Source organism: Phascolarctos cinereus, unplaced genomic scaffold (assembly GCF_003287225.1).
Source record: "Phascolarctos cinereus isolate Bilbo 61053 unplaced genomic scaffold, phaCin_HiC Scaffold_9;HRSCAF=440, whole genome shotgun sequence".
NCBI classification, from domain to species: domain Eukaryota; kingdom Metazoa; phylum Chordata; class Mammalia; order Diprotodontia; family Phascolarctidae; genus Phascolarctos; species Phascolarctos cinereus.
The window spans coordinates 50,137,914-50,162,974 of NW_027556402.1; the positions used below are offsets into that span (position 1 = coordinate 50,137,914).

At 39.3% G+C, this 25,061-nt stretch overlaps 1 protein-coding gene across 4 annotated transcripts in view; it reads left to right on the plus strand.

Annotated features, from left to right (window-relative positions):
* The window catches only part of EGF (epidermal growth factor), a 149,123-nt gene that overhangs the window by 76,458 nt on the left and 47,604 nt on the right, over positions 1 to 25,061 (plus strand). For 3 of the 4 annotated variants that reach the window (XM_021001370.2, XM_021001371.2, XM_021001373.2), the window contains 6 exons: positions 97 to 233; positions 3,741 to 3,889; positions 14,327 to 14,431; positions 16,385 to 16,608; positions 22,322 to 22,489; positions 23,453 to 23,605. In XM_021001370.2, the coding sequence (XP_020857029.1) occupies positions 97 to 233; positions 3,741 to 3,889; positions 14,327 to 14,431; positions 16,385 to 16,608; positions 22,322 to 22,489; positions 23,453 to 23,605 (936 nt within the window). The remainder of the gene's footprint in view (positions 1 to 96; positions 234 to 3,740; positions 3,890 to 14,326; positions 14,432 to 16,384; positions 16,609 to 22,321; positions 22,490 to 23,452; positions 23,606 to 25,061) is intronic. The other variant, XM_021001372.2, reaches the window with a different exon arrangement.

The window sequence follows — 25,061 nt, forward strand, 5'->3', positions numbered from 1 at the left end:
CTAAGAGTGGAATTTTAGTGACTGGGAGGGGATAAGAGGTAACTGAAACATGATGCTTTCTAGCAAATGAAGTCATGAATGAAATTTGGTCAACAGGACCCCAGCCCTTTTTACTGTTTGCCAACACACATGATATTCGGCGCATCTACTTTGATGGGACAAAGTATGAAAGCCTGCTCAGCCAGCAGATGGGAGTGGTCTTAGCATTAGATCATGATCTGGTTGAAAATAAGGTAAGGCTTTAAAAATGAGAGGATTTGGAAGTGAGGTGGGGACAGTGGTGGTTTTTTTCAGACCTTGTCTCTTCTGCTTCTAATCCTAATAGGTGACCTTGGTTATTATGCATTAGACTGAGGGGGAAGGAGAAGAGGCTGAGAGGTTGGGAAATGCTGATTGGGCACCGATGGTCTGAATGGGCAGCTATATCTGAGATATTTTATCTCCAGATGCATTTTGAGGGCTTGATCCTGCTAAAGAGAAGCTATATGGAGCAGTAGATACAGTTAGCCTTCGAGTCAGAAATACAGTACTCAAGTCCTGCCTCAGACATATTGGCTGGGTAGCCCTGACCAAGACACTTCACTTTTCAGTGCCCCCAAGCAACTCTCTAAGATGATGTGTTAGAGCAGGTGCTCATATCATTGGCAAAGGAGATTTCCTCACCCACAGTTCCCTACACTAATGAAATCACAGGTTAGTCCCCCCTGCCCTCTCAAATCCTCTTCTTTATTAAAAATCAGATCTTGTAATGGGCAACATCTCAAGGGATCTTGAAAGTAGTTTCTCCTTTGGGAAATGAGGTTAGTATGAGAGGGCCTCACACATAATAGATACTCAGCAAAAATTAGACCATAGATGTAGAGGGCTTTGTAAGCCCTAAAAGAAGAGTTAGATGCCATATATCATTATTATGATTGATCTGATGATAGTGGGAGAAGCTAGGGCAATAGGGATGGAGATGGGAAGGAGGTCTGAATAAATGGGGCCAAGAAATGAATCGGTGATTAAATGTGTAAGGAGGGAAAGGATTCAATTGCCATTTTCCTTTTAACTATGACAATCTGTAAACATAATCACCATGGTTCATTGCATATGAACTCTCTAAATCTGGCTTATAGCAGGACTTACCCAATTTTGTAACATGAATACTTTGTTTAACTCATGGAGATCTGTTCTCAATTGCAGGCTTAATCCATTGAACATTTGCCCATATATTTCTTGGTGTATTGAATATGTTGCACAGCTGTTTGGAAAATGCTTGGCAGGGCAATGTGGCATCGTGGGAGAAAAAGGACCTGGGTTCAAATCCTTCCTCTGACTCTTACTACTCATGTGATCTTGGGCAAGACTTTTAAACTCCTTTCCCCCAAGCCTCAGTTTCTTCATCTGTCAAATGAGATGATGGGCTCTGAAATCCTTTCCAGCTCTAGGGCTATGATTCTTTGAATAACCTGCTATAAATTCTGAATGTAGCCATCAAAATACATTCAATTATAAGAAGAGAAGGTGGAAAATGGTACTGTTTGGCATCCATAATTTTTGAAAGCTACAAAACCCTAGGGATGGGTTATTATATGTTGTAATCTTCTGATAGTGGTAATGGCAACATTGGAGGGAGAGTCTACATGGAATCACCAGTTCTTGAGGTATCAAAGAATGGAAATATTTTCTGGTATAATAATGTTGCCTTGCATTTAGAAAATTTCACAAGGGACAATGGAAATTCTTTATCTCATTAGTTTTTCCTTAGATAATATATCTGCATGGTAGCTACTAATTTATACCAAGTTCTTATGCATTTATGATGAATTATTATTTGTGTGCAAGTTAAGACATGGCCTGCTGGATTGTAAATTCCTTGAGGACAGGGCCCAAATTTTATCACACTCTCTCTCTCTTTTTTAATATCATTCAGTGAATAGCACAGTGCTTTAAGTATAGGGGGAACTTAATAAGTATTTGTTGAATGAAACAAAATTGATAAGAGGAAGTCAATTTCTGTCGTGTAATTGGTATGCATCCTGACCTTTCTAATTAGCATTAGAAGACAACACAGACTAGTTCTTATGATTCCAGGCAATCTGTTAGTAGATGAGAGAGTGAGGTAAATTGGTACTGGTTCAATTTATTTGGGATTAGGAGTCATATATAAAGAATATTATAAATTGGACTTCTGATATAAAGCATTACCAGCTATCTTTCTTCCTTTTCTTTTCATAAATAATTTTATACTCAGACTTAACCATTTATATAAGTCCAGCATCAAATTGTTATTATAATCAGAGAATGTGTCTAGAGAGTGTTAGCATACTCTGTGATTTGCATTACCCTGGGTCATCTTCTTCACTTCAGGAGAAGTAAGCTGACACAGCCACCACACTCTTCAGGTATACTCTTCTATTATGATTGATACTTTGCTGTATGTTCTTTACCTAGTATTTTTACCACAAGGTAAGCAAGGAGATTCCAAATGACTTTTAAGGCTTATGATCTTTTCAGAATTTCACTTCAATTTTAAGGTATTAAATATTTAACATTCAGTGATCTTTCTGGAATGGTGGTGTCTTATAATCTGCAGGGTGACCATAGTGGCAGTGAAGTAATCAAATATTCTGTACTTCCCAAAGGGAAAAAAAAATGGCGAGATCAGCTCTTGTTTAATAACTCAGCAGTTCTTGTAGAGCTATCTCTAAGGTGTGTGTGTGTGTGTGTGTGTGTGTGTGTGTGTGTGTATTTGTGTGTACGTACCTGGGGCACACATCACAAGACACACCTGGAGCAATGGAAGAGTGGGTGAAGAAACTTGGGATGCTGGTGATGAGGATGGGAGGAGCTTGCTCAATTTATGATCTGCTAGCTTCCTCTTTTAATGAATTCTTCCTGTTAACTATGTGCTAAGCTCCGCTGTTTCTGGCTGTTTAAGGACTGAAAGTGCTGTCCAGGCTCTCCAAATCCAACATCTAGGGCAAAGACCCAGTCACCCTGTACTAGTTATGGCCCTGATTTATGGATACCTTCTTATCAGTTTGTTGCATCTTTTCCCCTCAGGGAATCTTGTGGAGGACATATTGGGTTGATTTAGGAGAAAATTGTAGAATTAGGGCTTTAGAAATCTTCTTGTCCAGTCCTTATTTTATGAATGACGATAATGAGTCACAGAAAATGGTGTGCTGGTATATGTTTAACAACAAACTTTCTGGGGAACAAAGTAATTAGACACACTTTTAAGTTTAGTCTGCATTAATATTTTCTCTGTCAATTTCTGAAGTCTAGGCAATCAACACAAGTAAGTCCTGGTTTGCAGCATTTGCTGACTTTTGACATATAGGTTCTCACGTTGAAAATATAACAATCATCTCTCTTTAGCCAGGACTCAAGCTGGCTCTAGCACATCTCTGAGTACAGGGGAGTACCCAAGGTCACTCAATGAACTAGCTGCAGACCTGGAACTGGCAGCCTATTTTCTGGACTCTCAGTTCAGCACTTGGGAGTCAGGGGCATGGGATCACATCTCATCTCTCACTAATTGCTTAGGATATGCAGATTGTAGAAATAATATGGATTGCAAAACAAAGGCTGAATTCTTAACTAATGGATGAGATTAGCATACCATGAATAGCAAGTGCAGACAGACATGAAATTTAAAAAAATTAAAATGAATAAAGAGTTTGCCATTCCCCTCACATCTTTTTTTTTTTAAATAAAGTAATCAGAAAGAATCCTGTCTTTTTCTTTTATAGATTTACTTTGCACACACAACACTGAAGTGGATAGAGAGAGCTAACATGGATGGCTCAGAGCGTGAAATACTCATTCAGGAAGCAATAGACACACCGGAAAGTATTGCTGTGGATTGGATCAACCGTAAATTCTATTGGACAGACCGAGGGTATGCTTTTTCCCCCCACTTATTAAGTAGGACACAAAGATTAGGAAATGACGTGATAGGTTGAAATGGACAGTTTTCTTCTTTACCTTGCATGGAGGGGCACAATAGTTATTCTGTCTTCTGAGTGTGGAGAAAAGAAGAAACAGAGCTAGACGGAGGTGGGACAGCGATTCTAGGGGCACCCAGAGCAGCCAGTTAATCTATTGCTAATTCTGTTGTAATCAAGGAAAATCCAAGCTTGTCTTAGAGTAAATCAAATCCAATCAACACATATTTTTTCAGACCTATGGAGAGCACTGTGCTAAGCACTATAAAGGTGCAAAAAAAGTATAACTTAGGCTCACGTCCTCAAAGAGTTTATAGTCTGGTTGCGGAGACAAAACATAAATGTACAAATGCTGAATTTACCACAGTGCCTGGCACATAGTAAGCTCCTAATACATGTTTTTTGACTTGAATGACAATATAAGATGTCACAAATTATTACAAGATTTATTGATAAATGGTGGAGTCAGTAAATACAGTAAGAGTTATGAGGGCAAGAGATCACTTCAAGTAGGGTATGTAGGGAAAGCTTTGTCCATAGAAGAGGCGAGATTTGAAATTAGAATATATTTCTAGATCACGCTATTAAAAAGATGGTTTGTGAACATATAGAAAAAGGAATAGTGGTCACAAAAAGCTAGGCTAGCTTTATCAAGAACTATTCATACCAGATTAAAATTAATTTCTTGTTTGATGGGCTACTAGATCTGGGGAATGCTGTAGACAGAATTTACCTATATTTTTGCAAAGCATTTATTAAATTCATAGTATTCTTGTGGTAAGAAGGAGAGTTATGAAATAGATGATGGTTGAGTTAGATGAATTTAGAACTGATTGAATGGACCTAAAGAGTGCAACCAATTAATGGTTCAGTGTCACTTTGGAAGGAGGTCTACTGTGGAGAGCCCTGGGCATCTGTGCCTATCTCTGTGCTGTTCAATATTTTTATCAATGACTTGGATTAAAGGATAAATGGCATATTTATCAAATTTGAAGGTGACAAACAGCTGGGAAAGTAGAGCTCTGTTATCACATAAAAAGATAGAGTCAGAATCCAAAAAGATCTTGACGGGCTAGAAATCTTGGCTGAATCTAATAATAAGATGAATTTGAATAGGCATAAAAGTAAAGTGTTACATATGGGTTCAAAAATTCAGTTTCCCAAATACAAGATGAGGGAGGTATGGTTGGTATTTCATAAAAAAAAAAGACTTTAATGGCCTGTTGATTCAGGATGAGACAATGGTGTACAAAAAGCTGATGTATTATTAAACTGCATTAAGAGAAACAGATGCCCATGATTAGGAAGCTGGTAGTCCAGCTCAGGTCAGATCACATAGGAAACATATTTTATCAGTGTTCACTTGGGGGCACTGTATTTTAAGAAGAACACTGATAAAACAGAGATTGTCTAGAGGAGAGCATTCGGTAGGGTTAAGAGAATTAAGCTCATGCCTTTTGGGAATCATCTGAAGGAAAATAGAGAAGACGATTTGAAGTTGGAGGTTGGGAGGTGGGGATGGTGGATGACGTGATGGTTGTCTTCAAGGATCTGAAGAATTGTCCATCAGAAAAGGGATTAGACTTATTCTGCTTGGCCTCAGAGGACAGAACTAGGGGTGACAGGTGCACAAATTTAGGCTTGATGTCTGGAAAAATTTCTTAACAATTAGAATTATCCCCAAATGGAATCAGATGTCTCACAGTGAGGAGAGGGCAGGGAGGTAGTGGCTTCCCCTTCACTTGATGTGTTTAGTCAAAGTTTGAATGACTTGTCTGGGAGAGCCTTGTTCAGTTATGGTTTGGACTAAATTCCCCAACACAGGGATGGGCAACCTTTGGCCCTGAAACCACTTGTGGCCTTCTAGGTTCTTGGGTACAGCCTTTTGATTGAGTCTAAGTTTTACTGAACAAATCCTTTTATTAAGGGGATTTGTTCTGTGAAGTTTGGGTTCTGTCAAAGGGCCACACTTGAGGACCTAGAAGGCCACATGTAGCCTCAAGGCCGCAGGTTCCCCCACCCCTTCCCTAGGAAGTCCCTTCTAACTCTGAGAATTCTTCGTGATTCCCCAGAAGTGCATTTATATAAGATATATAAGGAGCTAATAATTAATGACAATAACAACAATTGCTAACATTTATATAATGTTTGCTAAGTGCCAGGTGTTAGGCTAAATGCCTTACAAATATTTCCTCCTTTAATTCTCACAACAACTGTGGGAGGTAGATGTGCTATTATTATGCCCATTTCACAGGAGACAGAGCCTTCAGAGACCTTCTGGGCTTCCCCTAGCCACTCCGTTTTCTGGGCTGCCTGGTGCGACCGTTTACAAATGAAACACCTTTGTGTGGTGGGGTTTCGCTTGCGTGGGACACAGAGTCATGGAAGGGGACATAAGAAAGGATCCCTCTGCTCTTGCCAGAAGCTTCTTTCTGGCCTTTGCAGAGGCAGCAGATATACTGAGCAGAGAGCTGAAGAACATCCTATTTGGGATATTGGGTGATATTTTTATATCCTGACTATAAACCATAAAGCTCAAATCGGGGTCAGTATGGATACTAGTAGCTAACATTAACATAGCAGGTGACATTTGATTTTCACAACAATGCTATGAGGTAGGGCTATTATCATGCCCATTTTACAGAAGAAGAAAATTAGTCTGAGAGGATAACATGGCTAGAAGGTTTCTGGAGAAGGATTTGAATTTAGTATTCCTCACTCTACGCTCTGCTTTATCCACTATGCCACCCAGTTACCTGGAGTTGGCTTAAATGATTTTCAGGTAGAAGAGAAATAATTAGATTTATTCTGCTTGACTTCCACTTTAGCCAGTATAGGGGAAAGAGTCCTAAACTGTGGGAATGGGGGTGGAGCCAAGAGGCCTGTGTCACAGTCCCAGGTCTGCCATTAACTTTTCAGGCCCTAAACGAAGGGGCTTGGAATGAATGACCTCGAAGGCCCTTTCAGCATTTAAGATTCTATGATTCCAGTTAGTAACCTCACACATCTTTGTGAAAGCAGAATTATAGAGCTTTAGTGATCGTGACTGTAGCAGTGAACACCAAGGCTTTGGGTTTGGGCCCGTGTGACTCCAGAAAGCCTGCTTTGGTCCCCGGTGCTGGACAAAACAAGGCTTTTTAAGGCTTATCCAGAAGTGTTCTCCCCACCCCCACTCCAGTGGAAAGGGAGAGAGTGTGGGAATTTTGGGGAGAATTTAATTCTCCCACTACCAATGTAGACTATAACTGAGAAGTTAATGACTTGGCCAGAGTTACATATCCTCTCTGTGTCAGAGGTGGGCTCTCTCTGTCTCTGTCTGCTGTCTCCCCACCCCCATCTCTGTCTTTGACTATCCCCACCCTGCCTCTCTCCCTCCCTCTCTATCTCTGTCTTTCTGTCTCACTCTTTCTTTCTGTTTCTGTCTGTCCTTGTCTTTCTCTTTCCCCCACAAAGGATTGGCCTCTGCTCTGCAAATAGAAATTTGCTACCACACTACTGTGCATATGTATATACACATGTACACAATATATGGATACATACACACATATATAAATATCCTGTGCATGTTAAAGGGGGGCTTTCTCTGTCTCTGTGGGCTATCTCTCCACCCCGATCTTTGTCTCTGTCTATCCCCACTCTGTCTCTTCATCTCTGTCTCTTTGTCTCTCTCTCTGTTTCTGTCTTTCCTTGTCTTTCTCTCTCCCCCACAAATGATTGGCTTCTGATTTGCAAATTATAGTCCTAGAAATTTGCCACTGTGCTATTATGTTTATATTTATACACATGTACACAATATATGGATACATATACACATATATACATGCAAATGTATTTATGTATGGCCATTTGTATGTGTGTACGTACATATATACATGATATGTGTAGACACACATTTGGGTGGGCCCATGATTTCATTAGTATAGAGAGCTCCTAGTGAGGACTACACACACACACACACACACACAGAGTTACACACATAATCACACATATGTATGTATATGAACATATATGTATGTATATGTGTGTCTATATATCTATATCTATCTCTGTATATAGACACACATAATTTGTATAAGAAGGTATATACAATGTAAGGAGGATTACACCATACTTTACTTCTAAATACTTCTCATCGGGAGACTTTTATCCCAAGAAGAGATTACCGTAATACATTGGACCAAGAGAGCCCACTGGTCATTTCTCTCTTGCCTAAAATGCAGCTCAGTGGCAGTTACTTGTGAGTATGTAACCATAGAGTGACACATAGGGTTAAAAATTAAAAAAAATATTCATCATTATTCTTACTACCAATTCATTCATAATGTGAAATTCTCTTTTAAAACCGAGCATTAAAGTCACAATGCAGTTTTAAAAACATTCCCCTTTTTACATTTCCTCAGTCCCTTAACAGACCCACCATATTCCCAGAATTGTTTTTTTTCTTGGTCGCTCGCTACTACTGTCAACTACTCATGAAATAAGATCAGAGGTCTGTTAATGATAGCAATAACAACAACCTCTTAAAGGTATTTATTTAGAAAAAATTGTGATGCCTTCTGTGCATCCATAATACACGTATAACCCCAATTTATTCAGATCAGGAAAACTTGCCTTGGAGAGCAGATGTTAACTGTTCTCAACCCAGCTCAAAGTTGCTGAGCCTCCCCATGTTTCCCCACACTCTTGTGGCACCTCTAATTTTAACTGTCTTTGATTCATTGCATTGCAGTGCCAACTCCGGAAACAGTGCCTTTGGGGGATAGGCTTTCAAGGAGGTGCCCTGAGGATTAGGGTCCCAATTCCCTGGTTCATTACATACAGTAATGATAAGCCATTCTTAAGACCCTCATAGCTGGCATCCCAGCTGCTGAAACCAAGCCTTTAATTTGCCTGGAAATGAGATGTTTATGGTTTTAAACCTTGATGTTAGTTGAAAACAGAATTTAAATATCATTCACATGCTTTTGGTCACATGGTAATTCTTAGCCAATTAATATACTTTGTATTGGTATAGGAAAGAATAAAAATACAATCAAGCATCTAAATGGAGAAAGAAAACCAACTGAGAATCCTGTTACTGGTGTGAATATCATTAAGGTGATTGGGAATCTTGATTCCCAAATATCAGACAGCTGGGAAGAAAAAAGTCACCAATCAGGATGAGTTGGGTAACCATGTGTGAAAACTACTTACTCTCTCAAGGCTAGGAGGCCTGCTTTGGCAAAATTGCTCTCCTGGGTTTCTGGATGGAAATCTTTCAACCTGAAAGCAGGGTGAGCACTTTCCTTCCAGAATTCCCAGTAGGACTGGAGCAATTTCTATAAAAGATAACCAAAGAGGACTGTCACACCCTATCAGGGTTATGCTTGAACTCATATGAACTCAGAAGGCCCCATTGCTTTGATTTCCACACAGCAACTACCAGAGTCTGAGAATAGCTTTCTGTCTTGCTTCTGAGAATGTGGGTGAGGGAAGGAACTAGAAATATAAATTCCAGCAACCCTACCCTGAAATTACTGAATATTCAAGAGCTTATTTTCCTCTCAAATAATTTGCATATAATAACTCATACTAACAGTAACAAGAATTTAGAGAAGATGCTTACATTGAAATCAGATAATTCAACCCCTCCCCTGTCTCAGGAACTGGGTCAAAATTTGCCCCAGGGGTCATTTCTATAATGCAGCTCCGTGGCAGTTATTTGTGAGTATGTAACCATAGAGTGACACGTAGAGTTAAAAATTAAAAAAAAATATTCGTCGTTATTCTTCTTATTACCAATTCATTCATAATGTGAAATTCTCTTTTAAAACTGGGCATTAAAGTCACAATGCAGTTTTAAAAAAATTACATTTACATTTCCTCAGTTTACAAGTCCCTCAACAGACCCACCCTATTCCCAGAATTTTTTTTTTTCTTGGTCACTCCCTACTACTCTCTAAACATACACTTGGTCAGAAATAACTTCTTGCGCTCTATTTTTTGAATCATAAGATTCAAAGATCAAATTGTAAGGTCATGGAGCTGGAGTCAGCAGCTGCAGAAACTTCTTGGTCCAAGCCCTTCATCTTACAGATGAGGAAACTGAAACCTGAACAAGTTAATTACTTCCACACAATCATACAAGTAGAACCTATCAGAGATGGGATTTGAACCTGAGTCCTTTGACTCCAGAGTCAAGTGCTTTTCCCCCATTGTATTGTGTTGCCTTCTACCAAGTAGGCTTGGATGAACTGTAGAGAAGCCGCCTCCTTCCCCCTGAAGTTTCTGCAGAACTTGGGAGGGAGGAAGACCTTTGTGCCTGCCTGACATTTGTGTCTGAGTCATTTAACTTCTGTTTGTCCCAGTTTTCTCATCTGTGAAATGGGAATAATAATACCACCTTCCTCAAAGGATTGTTGTGAGGACCAAATGACATCATAATTGTAAAGTGCTTAGTACAGTTCCTGGTGCATGGTAAACACTATATAAATGTTAGCTATTATTATTATTGAGTTACCTAGGTGGTACAGTCAATAGAGCACCAGAACTCAGGTCAGGAAGATCTGAGTTTAAATCTGGCCTCAGATGCTTACTAGCTGTGTGACCCTGAACAAGTCACTTAACCACTGTTTGCCTCAGGTCCTCATATATAAAATGGTAGGCACACTGGGGAAGGAAATGGCACTCCAGTTTGGGGGTGTTGTTTGTCCTTGGTTTTCAAAGGGGACCATGACATCGGGAAGGTGATGTCATGACTTGCAAGTGAATTGGATTTAAGTGAGGGAGGGCTGTGCAAGGTCACCAGGCTCACTCTCTGCTCCAGAGCCATCTGGTCCCAGTGGCCAGATATAGATCAGGATGACTAGAAATGGCTCCACATATAGTGGGAGACCTCAGCCTTTCTAAGCTGAGGTCTTTCCCAGGTCAAAAAATGAGGTAATAGGTCTCTTTCACCTAGTCAAATAAAAAAAATCAGTCTGGGAGGGGAGGATCTTCAGGGTTTCTGGGCAAAACAGAAACAATTGCTGTTTAATTGCCTCAGTCAGACTGAGACCTAGGAAAGACTTTAGCTTAAAAAGGCCAAGGTCTCCCGCTGCATGACCATCTCCAGTTGTCCTGATCTACCATATTTCACTGCATAATTGTGGCCGTTGCATAATTGTTGCGCCCTGTTTTTTCAGTCCAAAAATTGGTTTATAATCTTTCATTGCATAATTGTTGCGTGGTATAATTCTGTTTCTGCTTAAAAGGTAAACAGAGCAGCAATGTATTCACCAGCACCACATGGATACACATTTATCTCTCGTGCTTCGTGAATCCTGAGCCTAGAATTCTCAGTGCATGTGTATTGTCAGTATTCAATTTGAATGTATATTCATGAGTATTCTGTGCATCCTAATTTTGCACCAAAGACAGTTTAGTAAAAAATGATTTTTAAGTAATATAGGCACAATTTAAAAAGCTTCACATGATGGTTGCACCCCACTTTTGGGCAAAAAATTTGGCATGAAATCTTCAATGATTACGTAGTGAAACATGGTATATCTTGCCACTGGACCCAGATGACTCTGGAGGAGAGAGTGAGGTTGGAGACTTTGCAAGGCACTGCCTCACTTAAATCCAATTCACTTGAAAGTCATGACATCACCTTCCTGATGTCATAGTTCTCTTTGAGAAGGAAGGACGAACAACAATCAACAATCTGTGAATCGTGGTAGCTGCCCCACTGGGGACTCAAATGGCCAGTTCCATTTGGGAAAAGCAGCTCTTTCTTCCCTCCCTTCCTTCCCTCCCTCCCTCCCTCCCTCCTTCCTCCCTCCCTCCCTCCCTCCGTTCCTTCCTTCCTTCCTTCCTTCCTTCCTTCCTTCCTTCCTTCCTTCCCTCCCTCCTCCTCCTCCTCCTTCCTTCCTTCCTTCCTTCCTTCCTTCCTTCCTTCCTTCCTTCCTTCCTTCCTTCCTTCCCTCCCTCCCTCCCTCCCTTCCTCCTTCCTCCCTTCCTTCCTTCCTTCCTTCCTTCCTTCCTTCCTTCCTTCCTTCCTTCCTTCCTTCCTTCCTTCCTTCCTTCCTTCTTCCTTCTCTCCTTCCCTTCCTCTCCTTCCTTCCTTCCTTCCTTCCTTCCTTCCTTCCTTCCTTCCTTCCTTCCTTCCTTCCTTCTTTCCCTCTCTCCCTCCTTCCTTCCTTCCTTCCCTCCCTCCCTCCCTCCCTCCTCCCTCCCTCTCTCCTTCCTTCCTTCCTTCCTTCCTTCCTTCCTTCCTTCCTTCCTTCCTTCCTTCCTTCCTTCCTTCCTTCCTTCCTTCCTTCCTTCCTTTCCTTCTTCTCTCTCTGTCCACATAGGGAATCATATCCTTACTTGTGGGCTCTCTGTCCAAAGGAATATTAATTTTGATGGCTGAAACCTCAAAGGATATCTTGGGATTTACAAGATAGATTTCTTTTTTAAGAAGCATGCCTTATAAACAGGAAAGAGAAATCATAAGAGACTTATTAAGGTTGAACTGTTTACATTCCTGCATGGAAAGATGATTTTTATAACTCATGAGACCTTTGTCAGTATTAGGGTAGTTGGAGGGAAAAATTATATGTATGTATATAGATAGATAGACAGACAGACAGACAGAGAGACAGACAGACAGACAGAGAGACAGACAGACAGACGGACAGATAGATAGATAGATAGATAGATAGATAGATAGATAGATAGATAGATAGATAGATAGATAGATAGATAGATGGCACAGGGTGAGTTGAAGATGAAGGGGTCATATCTGGAGAATAAAATTAAGGGATGAGAGAGGATTATACTAGGAGAAGAAGAAAGGGAGAGGTAGAATGGGGTAAATTATCTCACAAAAAAAAACAGAAAAGAAAAGGATCTTACAGTGGAGGGGAAATGAGGGAAGGTGAGAGGGAATGAATGAATCTTATTCTAATAGGATTCAGCTTATGGAGGGAATAACATACACATTCAATTGGGTATGGAAATCTGTCTTACCCTACAGGAAAATAGGGGGAGAAGGGGACAAGAGAGCAGGGGGATGATAGAGAGGAGGGCAGATTGGGAAAGGGGGTAATCAGAAGCAAATACTTCTGAGGAGAGACAGGGTCAAAAGAAAGAATAGAATAAATGGGAGGGTAGGATATGGAAGTGTTTTGCATAACTATACATGTATAACCTATACTTAGTTGCTTGCCTTTTCAATTTGGGTGGATGGGGAGGAAGGAAGGGAGAAAATTTGGAACCCAAAATTTTAAAAACATATGTTTAAAAAAAATGTTTTCACATTCAGCTGGGAAATAAGAAGTACAGGAAATGGGGTGCAGAAGTCTATCCTGCCCTACAGGAAAACAGAAGGGGAAGGGGATAAGAGAAGGGGGGGGTAGAGATAGAAGAGAGGGCAGACTAGGGGAAGGGATATTCAGAATGCATGCCATCTTGGGGTGGGGGTAGGGGCGAGATGGGGTGAAAATTTGGAGCTCAAAATCTTGTGGAAGTAAATATTGAAAACTAAAAATAAATAAATTTATATTTAAGAAAGAAAAAAAAAGAAGCATGCCTTAAATCCAAATCACTCTGGCTGTCACTGATTGGCCAAAAATAGGTCCCAGCCCAAGACTCATTTGGTCATTGTTTGGTATTCCAGTATCTTTGCTAAGAAAACCCCATGGACAGAGTCCTTGGAGTCACATAGAGTAGGACACAACTGGACAATAAATTGTTATTATTATTACTCTACTGTTGGGTAATCTTGATTGAAATTTTCTGCATTAGGAATTCATTCCTTTAATTTAAGGCATTACTATAACCAGGACTCTCTTTTAAAATTGCAAATATCACTGCACCTCAGCAAGAAGTAGTTTATGTGGTTAGGCGTCTCATCTCAAAGATGAAAGACTAAAACTTAGAAGTTAGTTTTGATTTTTGGTCGGGGTAAGGGAAGCAATAGGAAGGGTTCAGAATATGAAGTGCTGCCCAGGTAGGTGTCTGATCCTCACAACCTTGTGAGGTAGATTCTATTATTGAGAAGGATGGTGTTGTCCCATCTGTGGTTCCTGAGATGGCTGGCATTGATAAACTTTCTGAAGTGAGAAAAAGGTGAATGAGTCATGCACTTTAATATCCTTTGGGTACAAATGCCAGCCGATGATATTTCTAAACAATAATCTTCATAGAAATGTAGAGAGAGGCACTAAAATAATTTTTTAATCTGCCATTTAAAGTTTGGGCCTTTTAGCTAATATTTTAATTGTCTTAAATGTCTTACATGCTTACTTACGTTAAAGAAACTACACTCTGTTATCACCATCTCCATGAAATTGGAATGTCTCTGTTACTTTGAATGACGATAAAAAAGGGCATCTGCCTAGAAAGTGTAGCTGATACTCAGTTCCTTGCTGTTTTATACATTTCAGGAAATCACACATTGCCAGGAGTGATTTGAATGGAAGACACAATGAAGTGATCATTGAGAAAGATGTGTCTCAGCCAAGAGGAATTGCTGTCCATCCAACGGCCAAGTATGAATTAATGGAGGATGGGGGCATTTCTTATATCGTTCTATATGGTTAATGGCCAACAAATCAATATGCAGGGTTAGACTGAAAGGTCTACTGTTCAGTGGAAATCCAAACACAAGACCGTCTTTTAAGGTTTAACTGACTAACTCTAAATGATAAAATCAGAGGTGCTTCCCCAAAGGGCTGTTTCTTGTCATTCTAGTATACTTTCACTCCTCTGGCTAATTTGAGACATTAGTCCATCATTCAACACTAATCGTGACAGCTAGGGGTTATTTTTAAAAAATTCTATCTGATGATAATTTATTTTTTTCAAAGAACAAAGACATTTTATTTGTTAGTAGGAGAATTTTCACACCACATGCCTCTGGAATTCTGTTTGAAAACATATATGATTTTTAAACTAAAAGTCCATTCCTAGTTTAAGATGCAAAGAAGTGGGGGAAAAAATCAAAGACTGGAATATACACAATATTGATAATCATGGATCTATGATGAAAAACAAAGGAAAAAATGAAATTAAGGAAACAGAAGTTAACAACAATTTCTAGATTGAAGATTAGTTTGTGCTTTTAAGTTCCTCAAAGAACTGTTTCCAAAATAAAGAGGGCAGGGCAGATGAGCTGGGGCTTGAGAAGGCAATGGGTGCTTCTAATAACCCTAAAAGAGACACCAGCCTGTCTCTCATCTTGGACATTCCTTGTAGCAAGGCAATATCAAGTTAAGGGTTTCTCATGGTGGCCTTTTCCATCTGTCAGTTTTGGTGTTTCCTTGGGATGTGCATGTTCCTGGAAATGTCATGTGTGTGAGATTATGTGGCCAAAAGGCCCAAGGTCTCAGTCTCAAAAAATTCTGACTTTAGGTGGTGATCAATTTGTCACTTGAGGTTTATAACACACACCACACACACACACCCACACACCCACACCCACATCCACACACACACAAACTATACCCTTGATTGACAACAGCATCTTAGATATGCTTTGTTCTCGATGACATGCTTAGGGTTCAAAGGACCCTGATTATCAGTAGATGTAGTATCCTGATAGGAACAATTTTTAAAAAATCCTCTTAAACCTATTGAAAACTCAAGCATTTTTTAAAAAATTAGGAGATAAAACATATGAATGAATTATAAATTATTTGAAACAAGACAAACAGATAAAATATGTCTACGTAGCCTACTGGGGGGTAGGCCATTAACATTTTTATTATGGGACCTCCGTTTTTTTCTTTCTTACCAGACCTGTGATTTTTATCTGTATAAGGAACTCCCACTGAGGAAGCTACCTTTATTAATGGAGGTCAGCACATGCTTTGCAATTTATAGTCTTAGAAGGTTACCTTTGGGCACGGAAAGGTCATAAATGACTAGCCTATTGTCATCCAGCCAATATATGTCAGAGGCCTGCCCTGAACTCTGGTCTCTCCCCATTATGCTATGCTACATCTCAGAAGCTGAATTATTATACTTATATTGGCCAATTGGCTGAATTTGCTTCAGGTCACTTGATGCAATGTTACTTTCATTGGATGGCAAAATTGCAACAGACAGGAATAAAGTTGTAATGTTTAATTGTATTTTGCTATTAAAATTGAAAGGTGATTAAACTGAAGATTAAGTATGGGTTTCTAAGGAAAAATAGAATTTAATTTAAAAATAGCAATAAGCTTCAGATTGTCATAAAAATGATGTCTTCTTTTTAGCTGACAGAATGGATCTAAGTTTAGGATTTCTTGTGCAAGGTGGTTGGGTAATAGAAGGCAATTATTTTGTTTCTTTAAATTGATTATTTAAGATTCCATGTTATATTTCCCTTCTAGTCTATTCTTCAGATTATCTGTGGTCTGTTTTAAGGGAATTTAGATTGAAATTTACAAACGTAAGATAATGGGAAAATGAAGCGTATTCTTCCAAACTTTATTTGTTTTCTGTTTTGTGGATTAAAGGAAATTATTCTGGACTGATTTGGGAATTAATCCACGGATTGAAAGCTCATCTCTTCAAGGCAGTGACAGGCTGATTATAGCTAATACTGATCTGGTCTGGCCTAGTGGAATAACGATTGATTACGTAGCTGACAAGTTGTATTGGTGCGATGCCAAACAATCTGTTATTGAAATGGCCAATCTGGATGGGTCGGGACGCCGAAGACTTATCCAGAACGATGTAGGTGAGGTTTGGGGTAGAGGATTACTTGCTATTGTTTGTGTTGACATTACTATGTACATTATATGTTTGCCTACACATGCACACACACACATATACCCAGAGTGAGATTCCTAATCCCCAGAGATTGTGAGCTGTGTGTGTAGATAATCCATGAATCAGCAAGAGAGTTCAGATAATACAATCTTTTCCTCAGAGTTTGTAACACAAGTCCTCATTTTGAGGTTTAATAAAGTTCAGATCTTATTATATTTAAGGAAACATTGAGTCATTCCTACATTTTTCCAATATTGGATGAAAAGCACTTGAAATGCAGTAATTTTGATTATTTATATTCATGGAATCATAGATGTGGAGGTGGAAGGGACCTTGGAAATCATGTAGTCCAACCTCCTCATTTTATAAATGAAGAAACTGAGCCTCAGAGAAGTTAATTTACATGTCCAAGGTCATACTGGTAGGATGGAGCAGGGCGAAATTCACAATGTGTCCTCAGACTCCAAAACCTGTGTTCTTTCTGTTGTATCATAATGAATGAAATTTTAAGAGACAAAAACAAAAACTCCAAACACTTTTTTTGTGTTTTTAATTTTTTTTTTAATATCAGAAAATGTCTTCTTCTGTAGATATAGATATGAGTTAGTGGTTAGATAAACATTCATTCAGGCGATAAATATTTACTACTGTCCTAGGTGCTGAGGGGTTAATAAGGACATATAGTGCTTGCTCTCCAGGAGTTGAGAAATTATAAGGTCTAATGGATCTAATCAACACTTCTTTGAATATCTGTTTTCTAGAGATGTTTGTTTATATGCCTTATTTAAGAGATCAAAGATTACACTAGTAAGTATATTAGGCAATTGTAAAAGTATATTTGAAAGAATTTTTAAAAACTTAAAGAAGGTATAATTTACAGTGGATGCAAGTCACATAGGATGGGCAGCCATGGATGGGTCATAATCTGTATTGTTGGAGGGAATACCTATATGAATGAAGTCACAGATGCAGTGTAGTATATTTCATAGCATGAGACCTAAGTACATAGATGTGCGTGAAAGGTAGTATGTTATTTCAGAGAGTTCAAAAGCATGGCAGGTGTTATGTTTACTATCTTGCTTGCCCCAAAGACTTAGAGATGGATCTTCAGAGATCATCTAATCCAACCTCTTTGTTTTACAGAAAAAGAAACTGAGATCCAGAGAAGTTAATGACTTGCCCAGAGTTGCTCAGGCAGCAATTAACAGAGCTGGGAAACAAACACTCCAAATCCAGAGTTCCATTACATGACATTTGTCCTTTCTTCGGCATCTGTTGTTTTTCTCTTTATGCAATTCTTCTCAACTAGGGAATCTTTCTCATTAGAGTGATGCCATCTGGTGGTGTGCTCAATTTGGATGTTAGCAGTTGTCTCCCTCCATATTTGAATATGAAGGTTAAACTAATTCACCCCAGATTTTTAAAGAAATTTCAGCATATAAACAAAAATAAGTATTTGACTTTTAAGATCTAAAACTTGTTAAAACTTTTAGCAGTATAAGAAAGAACACTTTCTTTGCTATGGAACTCCAAATCTACTTATTCAACCTGAGCTAAGAGCTAGAGATCTGAGACACAGAATGTCCCAAGAGTCTTAGTGTCATTTTAAGCTACTAAAGCTTTAATTTAATGTCTTGAGCAATTTAAGTTATTAAAGCTTCAAATGGCAGTAAGACTTTTTGGATGTCCTGTATATTATAGCAGTTTGGATGGAGTAACATTCTGCCCTTTCAGTATGGAAATGTCCTATTGACTCGCTTGAATCAATAGTACAAGCTGAGTACCCGTAGCTCAAAACAAAGCACTTCTAGGTGTTTTATTTTAAGCTATGGGGATGAATTGGTTCAAATAAATCCCTGTTCTCTTTACCTGATCTTCTTTTTGTACCATTGAAACCCATTGGCAAGGAATGTAGCATGCATGGTTCAGTGGGTGTACCATGAGTAAGATTTTCTTTCTCTTTATAAAGCTGAATTGCCCATATATAGATTGAATCTGTAAACTTGGGTCTGGTTCGTCTTATGCTTGAATCCACAGAGTTGATGAACTAAATGGAATGCTTCCTATAGAGTAGTGAAGTGGTACTTGGAATCAGTGTTGGGCTTGGAATCAGGAAGACTCATCTTCATAAGTTCAAATCTGGCTTCAGACACTTACTATTTGTGTGACCCTGGGCAAGTCACTTAACCCTGTTTGCCTCAGTTCCTCATCTGTAAAATGGGCTGGAGAAGGAAGTAGCAAGCCACCCTAGTATCTTTGCCAAGAAAGCCTCAGATAGGGTCATAAAGAGTCAGGCGTGACTGGAATGCCTCAACAACAACACCAGTGTACTAGGCACTGTGTTAGATGCTGGGAATACAATGACAAAAGACAAAAAATTCTCTGCTTAAATACTTGAATGCTTAACATAGTCCAATGGGTTCCCCACTTGTGGGCTTCCCCAGAGGGTGACCCAGGTGGCAGAGATGAGATTCAAACCTAGCTCCTCTGATGCCAAATCCAGAGCTCTTTCCCTTGTACAATTTTCCAAATCTGTGCAGATGCTGTGATCGACAAAATATGTATTCATTTAAAAGGTACTTAATTTATAGTCTTGTTTTGTCATGATGCATATTTTTAAACAGTGGGTCCTAATGCTGTAATTACTATCATAGGGTTTTGTGAAATCTCTTTATGTTATAAAAAGTTTCCTCATACTTAGAAAAGGGTTGAGAACTATTGAATATTTATTTGTCGAATGAATGAATAGATGCATGTCAAGCAACTGCTTCTTTCACTATATTAATGTTTTTGAAAAAATGAATTGGCCTGCTGATTTGCTGTCATTTAGAGAATTCTTTATCCATTCAGTATTCTTCCATTCATTTGTCTATTCTGTATGCATCATCTTTATTATGTAAACTTAATTCTTATTTTTAAACCTACTAGGGAAATTAAATACATGGGAAAGTGATCATGCATATATTTTTTTTGGTACAAAAAAGCAAAAATTAAATAAGTTTCTCTCAGGATATAAAGACAACATCATGTGGAAGCCAATTCAGCTAAGATTTTTCCATTAGATCTTTCTAAGATCTCTCCTTTAGAAAGAGACAACTTCAAAAGATTGATACATCTCTCTCTCTCTCTCTCTCTCTCTCTCTCTCTCTCTCTCTCTCTCTCTCTCTCTCTCTTCTCTCTCTCTCCCTCTGTGTCCCTCCCCCAAATTAACAAGATCAGGATTTGCTAAAGTAGAAAAGAAATCCCATGCACATAGATGAAGTATAATTATAAAACAATGAGACTTTTTTTGTTGCATGTAACCTAAAGAAACCACTCTCACTACTTTTTAGTTCAACTGTGTGAGAGTGTATGTGTTGGGGGGTTTAATGTGGAGCTATATTTTCATGACTTCCAGTGAGGAAGTTCTCCACCAGTGCAGATAGCAACTTTTCTGGAGCTTCCTGGGGCACCTGGTAGGTAATTGACTTGTCCAGGGTCATAGAGCCAGTATGTATTAGAGGGAGGCTTGAATCCAGATCTTTCTGACTAATTCTGACTATGCTGTTACATGGGACAGTGGATAGAGTGCTAGGCCTGGTATCAAAAAGGCCCGAGTTCAAATGTGGTCTCAGACACTTATGAGTTGAATGACCCTGGGCAAGTAACTTAACCTGGGTTTGCCTCAGTTTCCTATCTCTCAAGGGGGTCATAATGCCACTTACCTCCCAGGGTTGTTGTGAAGATCAAATGAGATAGTAATTATAAAATGCTTACAATAACTGCTATATAAATGTTAGTTACAATGATGCTGTTGATGCAGGTGTCCTTTAAATATATGTAGACATCTGTGTTGTTTTCAACAGGACCCTAGAGCCCCTATTTATTTTCTAGATCTCTCCATGAATTTGTTTACATTCCTTAAATTTTTATCAAAAGCAAATTGCAGTATTTTGTACTGGAAAAGGTGTAAGTTTCACCCGGGGAATGTGTGTGTAGTCTGAATTTCTGATCCCGTGCACTGAATTGCAGGTTGGGATTGGGAAAAAGAGGGGAAGTTGCAGAAAGTGGCATCAGATAATTGTGATCTTATTACACAAATATTGCTTTCAAATTCATTTCTTGCAACGATTTGGTGAATAAATGTAAAAACCAATTATTAAGTGTTAAACTCAATGCTAAGAGATGGACATAGAAATATAAAAGAAATATAATTCCTGCCCTCAAGGAATTTACATTCTAAAAAGGGGAACAGCACATGTAGGGGAATGGTAGACAAGGAAGGGTAAAGTAGTTGGGAGGGTTCCTGGAACCATCTGGGCAGTGGATTGACAAGCCCTGCCCAGAAACAATGGCAGTGCTGATTTGATTACTGTTCCCAGGGCAAATGGTGGAAAGGGGCAGGAAAGAGATATTTTAACCCCATTTTACAGAAGAAGAAATTGAGACAAAGAAGTTAGTGCCTTGCTGGAAGTCACTCAGTCTGCTTAATGTCAGAGATGGTAGAGCACATGCTGGCTGGCTCTAGGGTAGCTGTAGAGAGAGCCCCTATTGGCTTCATTTTTGCCACCTTCCTGTGAAGAAACCTCCCGAGTTAGGAAAGTAGTGTCAATCTCAACTAGAAATAGGGGCCACTAAACCATCCCTGCAGGCTGCATATGAACCTAGAAAACCACATTCACATTATCAGTGTTTTATTGCATTTTTATTTATTTTGTTCAAAATTTCCCAGTTACATTTTAATCTGGTTTGGGCCATGCTTGGGAGTGTGACACAGCCAGCCGATCCCATAGGGGATTGAACCTTTGACCACAACCTCATATCCCTGGGCTCCTGACTCAAAATCAGGTCATCTAGACTTGTGAGTTTATGTTCCTGTTGTTGGCTAGTTAACAATATTAGACAATGTCTGGTTCCTCTCAATCTGCTGCAGGAATTATGTAGGTAAGTGTGTGTAAATATGTGTGTCCCCCCTTTTTGTATCCAGACATGTATCGGGTTCTTGGTCAGTAACTCTCTTGCAGCATAGTCTGAGAGTTGTCCAGCGGACTCAGAGGGTGGGTAGTGTATCCGAGGTCACAGTTAAAATAAGAGACAGCATTTATCAAAGGCTTTACAACTATTACTTCATTTGATTCTCACAGAAACGTGGTGAGAGAGTTGCTATTATTGCCCCCATTTTACAACTGAGAAAACTGAGGCAGAAGAAGCTTAAGGATCACTTAGCTAGTCAGCATCTGAGGCTAGATTTGAACTCATCTTCTTTACTCCAGGGCCAGCACCCTCACCACTGAACCACCTCGTTGCCTTGGCCTTACAAAGCCTGGCTATGTCATAGGTGGGACATGAACTTAGGTCTGTCTGTCCACTGGCCTCTCCGTCCACTACACCAAGGTGTAAAACACAGTCTCTCCCTAACCCCCTCCAAGGCTGCGCTGTGGGTAGCAACATTTCCAAGTGCCTCTGGAACCAGATTCAGATGTAATTGGGAAATATTAAACGAGAGAAATAAAAATGCAATAGAACATAGATAATGGAAATATGTGATTTTCTAAGTCAATGTGTGGCCAGCAGAGATCCTTATGTACAGTTTAGTGGCCTCTTCTCCTGTTTGCACATATTACTTTAAATTTCAAGTTCTTGTCTTTGTAAATATACTCTGCAAAGAAAAGGTATAGTTAATTGCTATGCCTTTCTTCCAGATCACCCATTTGCTGTGGCTGTATTCGAGGATCATGTTTGGTTCTCTGACTGGGCTAAGTCTTCAGTAATAAGGGTGGACAAGAGAACTGGCAAAAACAGGGTATGTCTTCGAGGCAGCATGCTGAGACCCTCATCCTTGGTTGTAATCCATCCTTTGGCAAAACCAGGTACACTGGGAATGTGATGCAGTTGTGATTTGGATGGCTTCTGCTGATTTGGGGTGAGGGTATGGGAACTTTGCTACTTTTACTTCTCTGAGGAAATCTTTAGTTTTCCTGAAATCTAGTCTTCATTTCAACTAAAGCAATTTGGTAGAAATTATACAATTTTAGTTGTTGTTTTTTTCTTGTGTCTGACCTGTCATGAACCCTTTTGGGGCTTTTTTGGCAAAGATACTGAAGTGGTTTGCCATTTCCTTCTCCAGCTCATTTTCAGATGAGAAAACTGAGGCAAGCAGAGTTAAATGACTTGCCCAGTTAACCCTCATGCTTGAGGTTGAATTTGAACTCAGGAAGAGGAGTATTCCTGACTGCAGGCCTGATACTCTATACCCTGTGCCATCTAGCTGTCCCAAATTATACAGTATTGTGTGCCCTAATACATTTGTTTCTATCCTCACAGTCATCTTTCCTTATCCTTTAAAGTTTGTTTGGCTATGTACTTACATGACAAAAATGGCTGTAGGTACAAATAAAGAGGAATTCAAATATATGTCATGGGGACTTCTCGGTCTTGGGCTTTAGAGACAAAATGAATTCCGCATAGCTAACTACCTTTAGCTAGAGCTGAAGATCAGTAGCATCAGTGGTTAGAGAGAGTGTCATCATCAGCTATACTAAATGGAAAAGAAAACTAGAGTAGTCCTACCATGTCTCCTTTTTGATTATTTGGACACTGTGAGCCAGGAAACAGGAATGCTTCTACCTAGGATTGTCTCAGAGTCAGACACATGCCACGTTCCATAGCATCCAAATAATATAGGATCAACAGCTCTTCTTGGGAACCTCCTAATCATTGTGTAAGAGGGCATAACATGTTCTCCCAGAGAGGGATCTGTGCATTGTGATTTGAGTCAATAGCTTCCTTTCATATTTCTGGTAGATCTGTGAACACGTCTCTTTTTCCTTTAGGAGCTGATCCCTGCACATATAAAAATGGAGGCTGTGAGCACATTTGTAAAGAGACATTTGGAATCGCTCAATGCTTGTGTCAGGAAGGCTTTCAGAAAACCCAAGATGGTAAAAAGTGCCAGTCTCTGAACAGTCATCAGACCGAAGCAGGTAGTCGTTTTTATTGCAATGTAATATTTTAACCAATGCAAAAAGGTCAAAGCCCAAAGGGTAACAAGACTTAATGTGACCAAAGGCATGCAAATTTAGTGCTGGAAAATCACATATGGCCATAGATTTTAAAACATATTTCAGCTATATATTTTCAAAGAGAGAATTTGTTTACTACCAGTTATTTCCTGTGGGTGGGGTAAAGTGTTTGAAATATGTATATAATATAGTGGTTTCCTCCTCCTTCATTTTCATCATTATGTTTTTCTTCTTCTTTTTTCTCCCTTCCTCCCTCCCTCTCTCTTCCCTCTCTCTCTCTCCCCCTCCTTCTTCTCTCTTTCTTCCTTTCTCTCCCTCCCTCCCTCCCCCTCTCTCTTCTCCTCTCTCCTCTCTCTCTCTCTCTCTCTCTCTCTCTCTCTCTCTCTCTCTCTCTCTCTTCTCTCTCCCCCTTTTTCTCTCTCCCTTCCTCCTCCTCCTCCTCATCTCTCTCTGTCTGTCTGTCTCTTTCTCTCCTCCCCTTCATCTCTCTCTCTCCCTCCCTCTCCCCTTGCCCCCCCTCCTATCTTCCTTGAGGATTTTGCATCTTCACTTAATGTGCTTATAGAACACTGTCATAAAGGTTTATAGAATTAAGAAAGGAGGCATATTGATCTGTTTTGGTTATCTTCTTGGTTATCTATCTATCTATCTATTTTTAACAAAGTAATAGTATTACTCATTATCCTTTTTAATCCTTTGGACTCTTCACCTCTGGCATATCTTGAAAGTTGAAATATCTAAATGTCTTTAGGAAAATTGATTCCAAGGTGTGTAGCCAGCAAAAAAGATTTTTTCTGTATACATTTAATCAGGATCAACTTCTCTTCCCACCTTCATCTTCTTATGTGCTCTTTCTACTTCTTTATTTTGAACACTAGGTCAGTACCAGCTTTTAAAATCCCCAAGTAATAGGTTCTAGCAGATCTCTGTCCTTTCCCATCTTTTTGTTGATTTCTTCCTAATTTTGTTTATAAATGTTATTGGAATGATTTTGTTCTTTTGTCTAGTCAAATTGGCTTAGTAGGGTCTTACACCAAGATTGGTATGGCTCATTTTCTCATCCCTCACTTTTTGTTGTTTTATAAGAAGATAGAACTCATAAGCTTTCGTCCTTCTTCTCTACGCTGTTTTGCATATGAGCTTCATGGCAAACCAGTATTTCTCTTAACTGCCATGTTCCTGTTTGTTGGCTGAGAAATTTTCTTAACTCTTCTGGCCTCTTTGTTGGGTTTTAAATTGTTTTACATCGGGTAAACTCTAAGGATTGGTAAGTAGTGCCAGTGTCTTTATTTTAATCAGTTTCTCACTTTGCAGGGTGAATGCTTTATTAAAGAAATTGAGTGGAATTGGAACTATTGTAATTTCATGTAATGTCTTTTTATTTCTAGTTTTTGTTCTAATTTGGTGTTGATTTTGACCT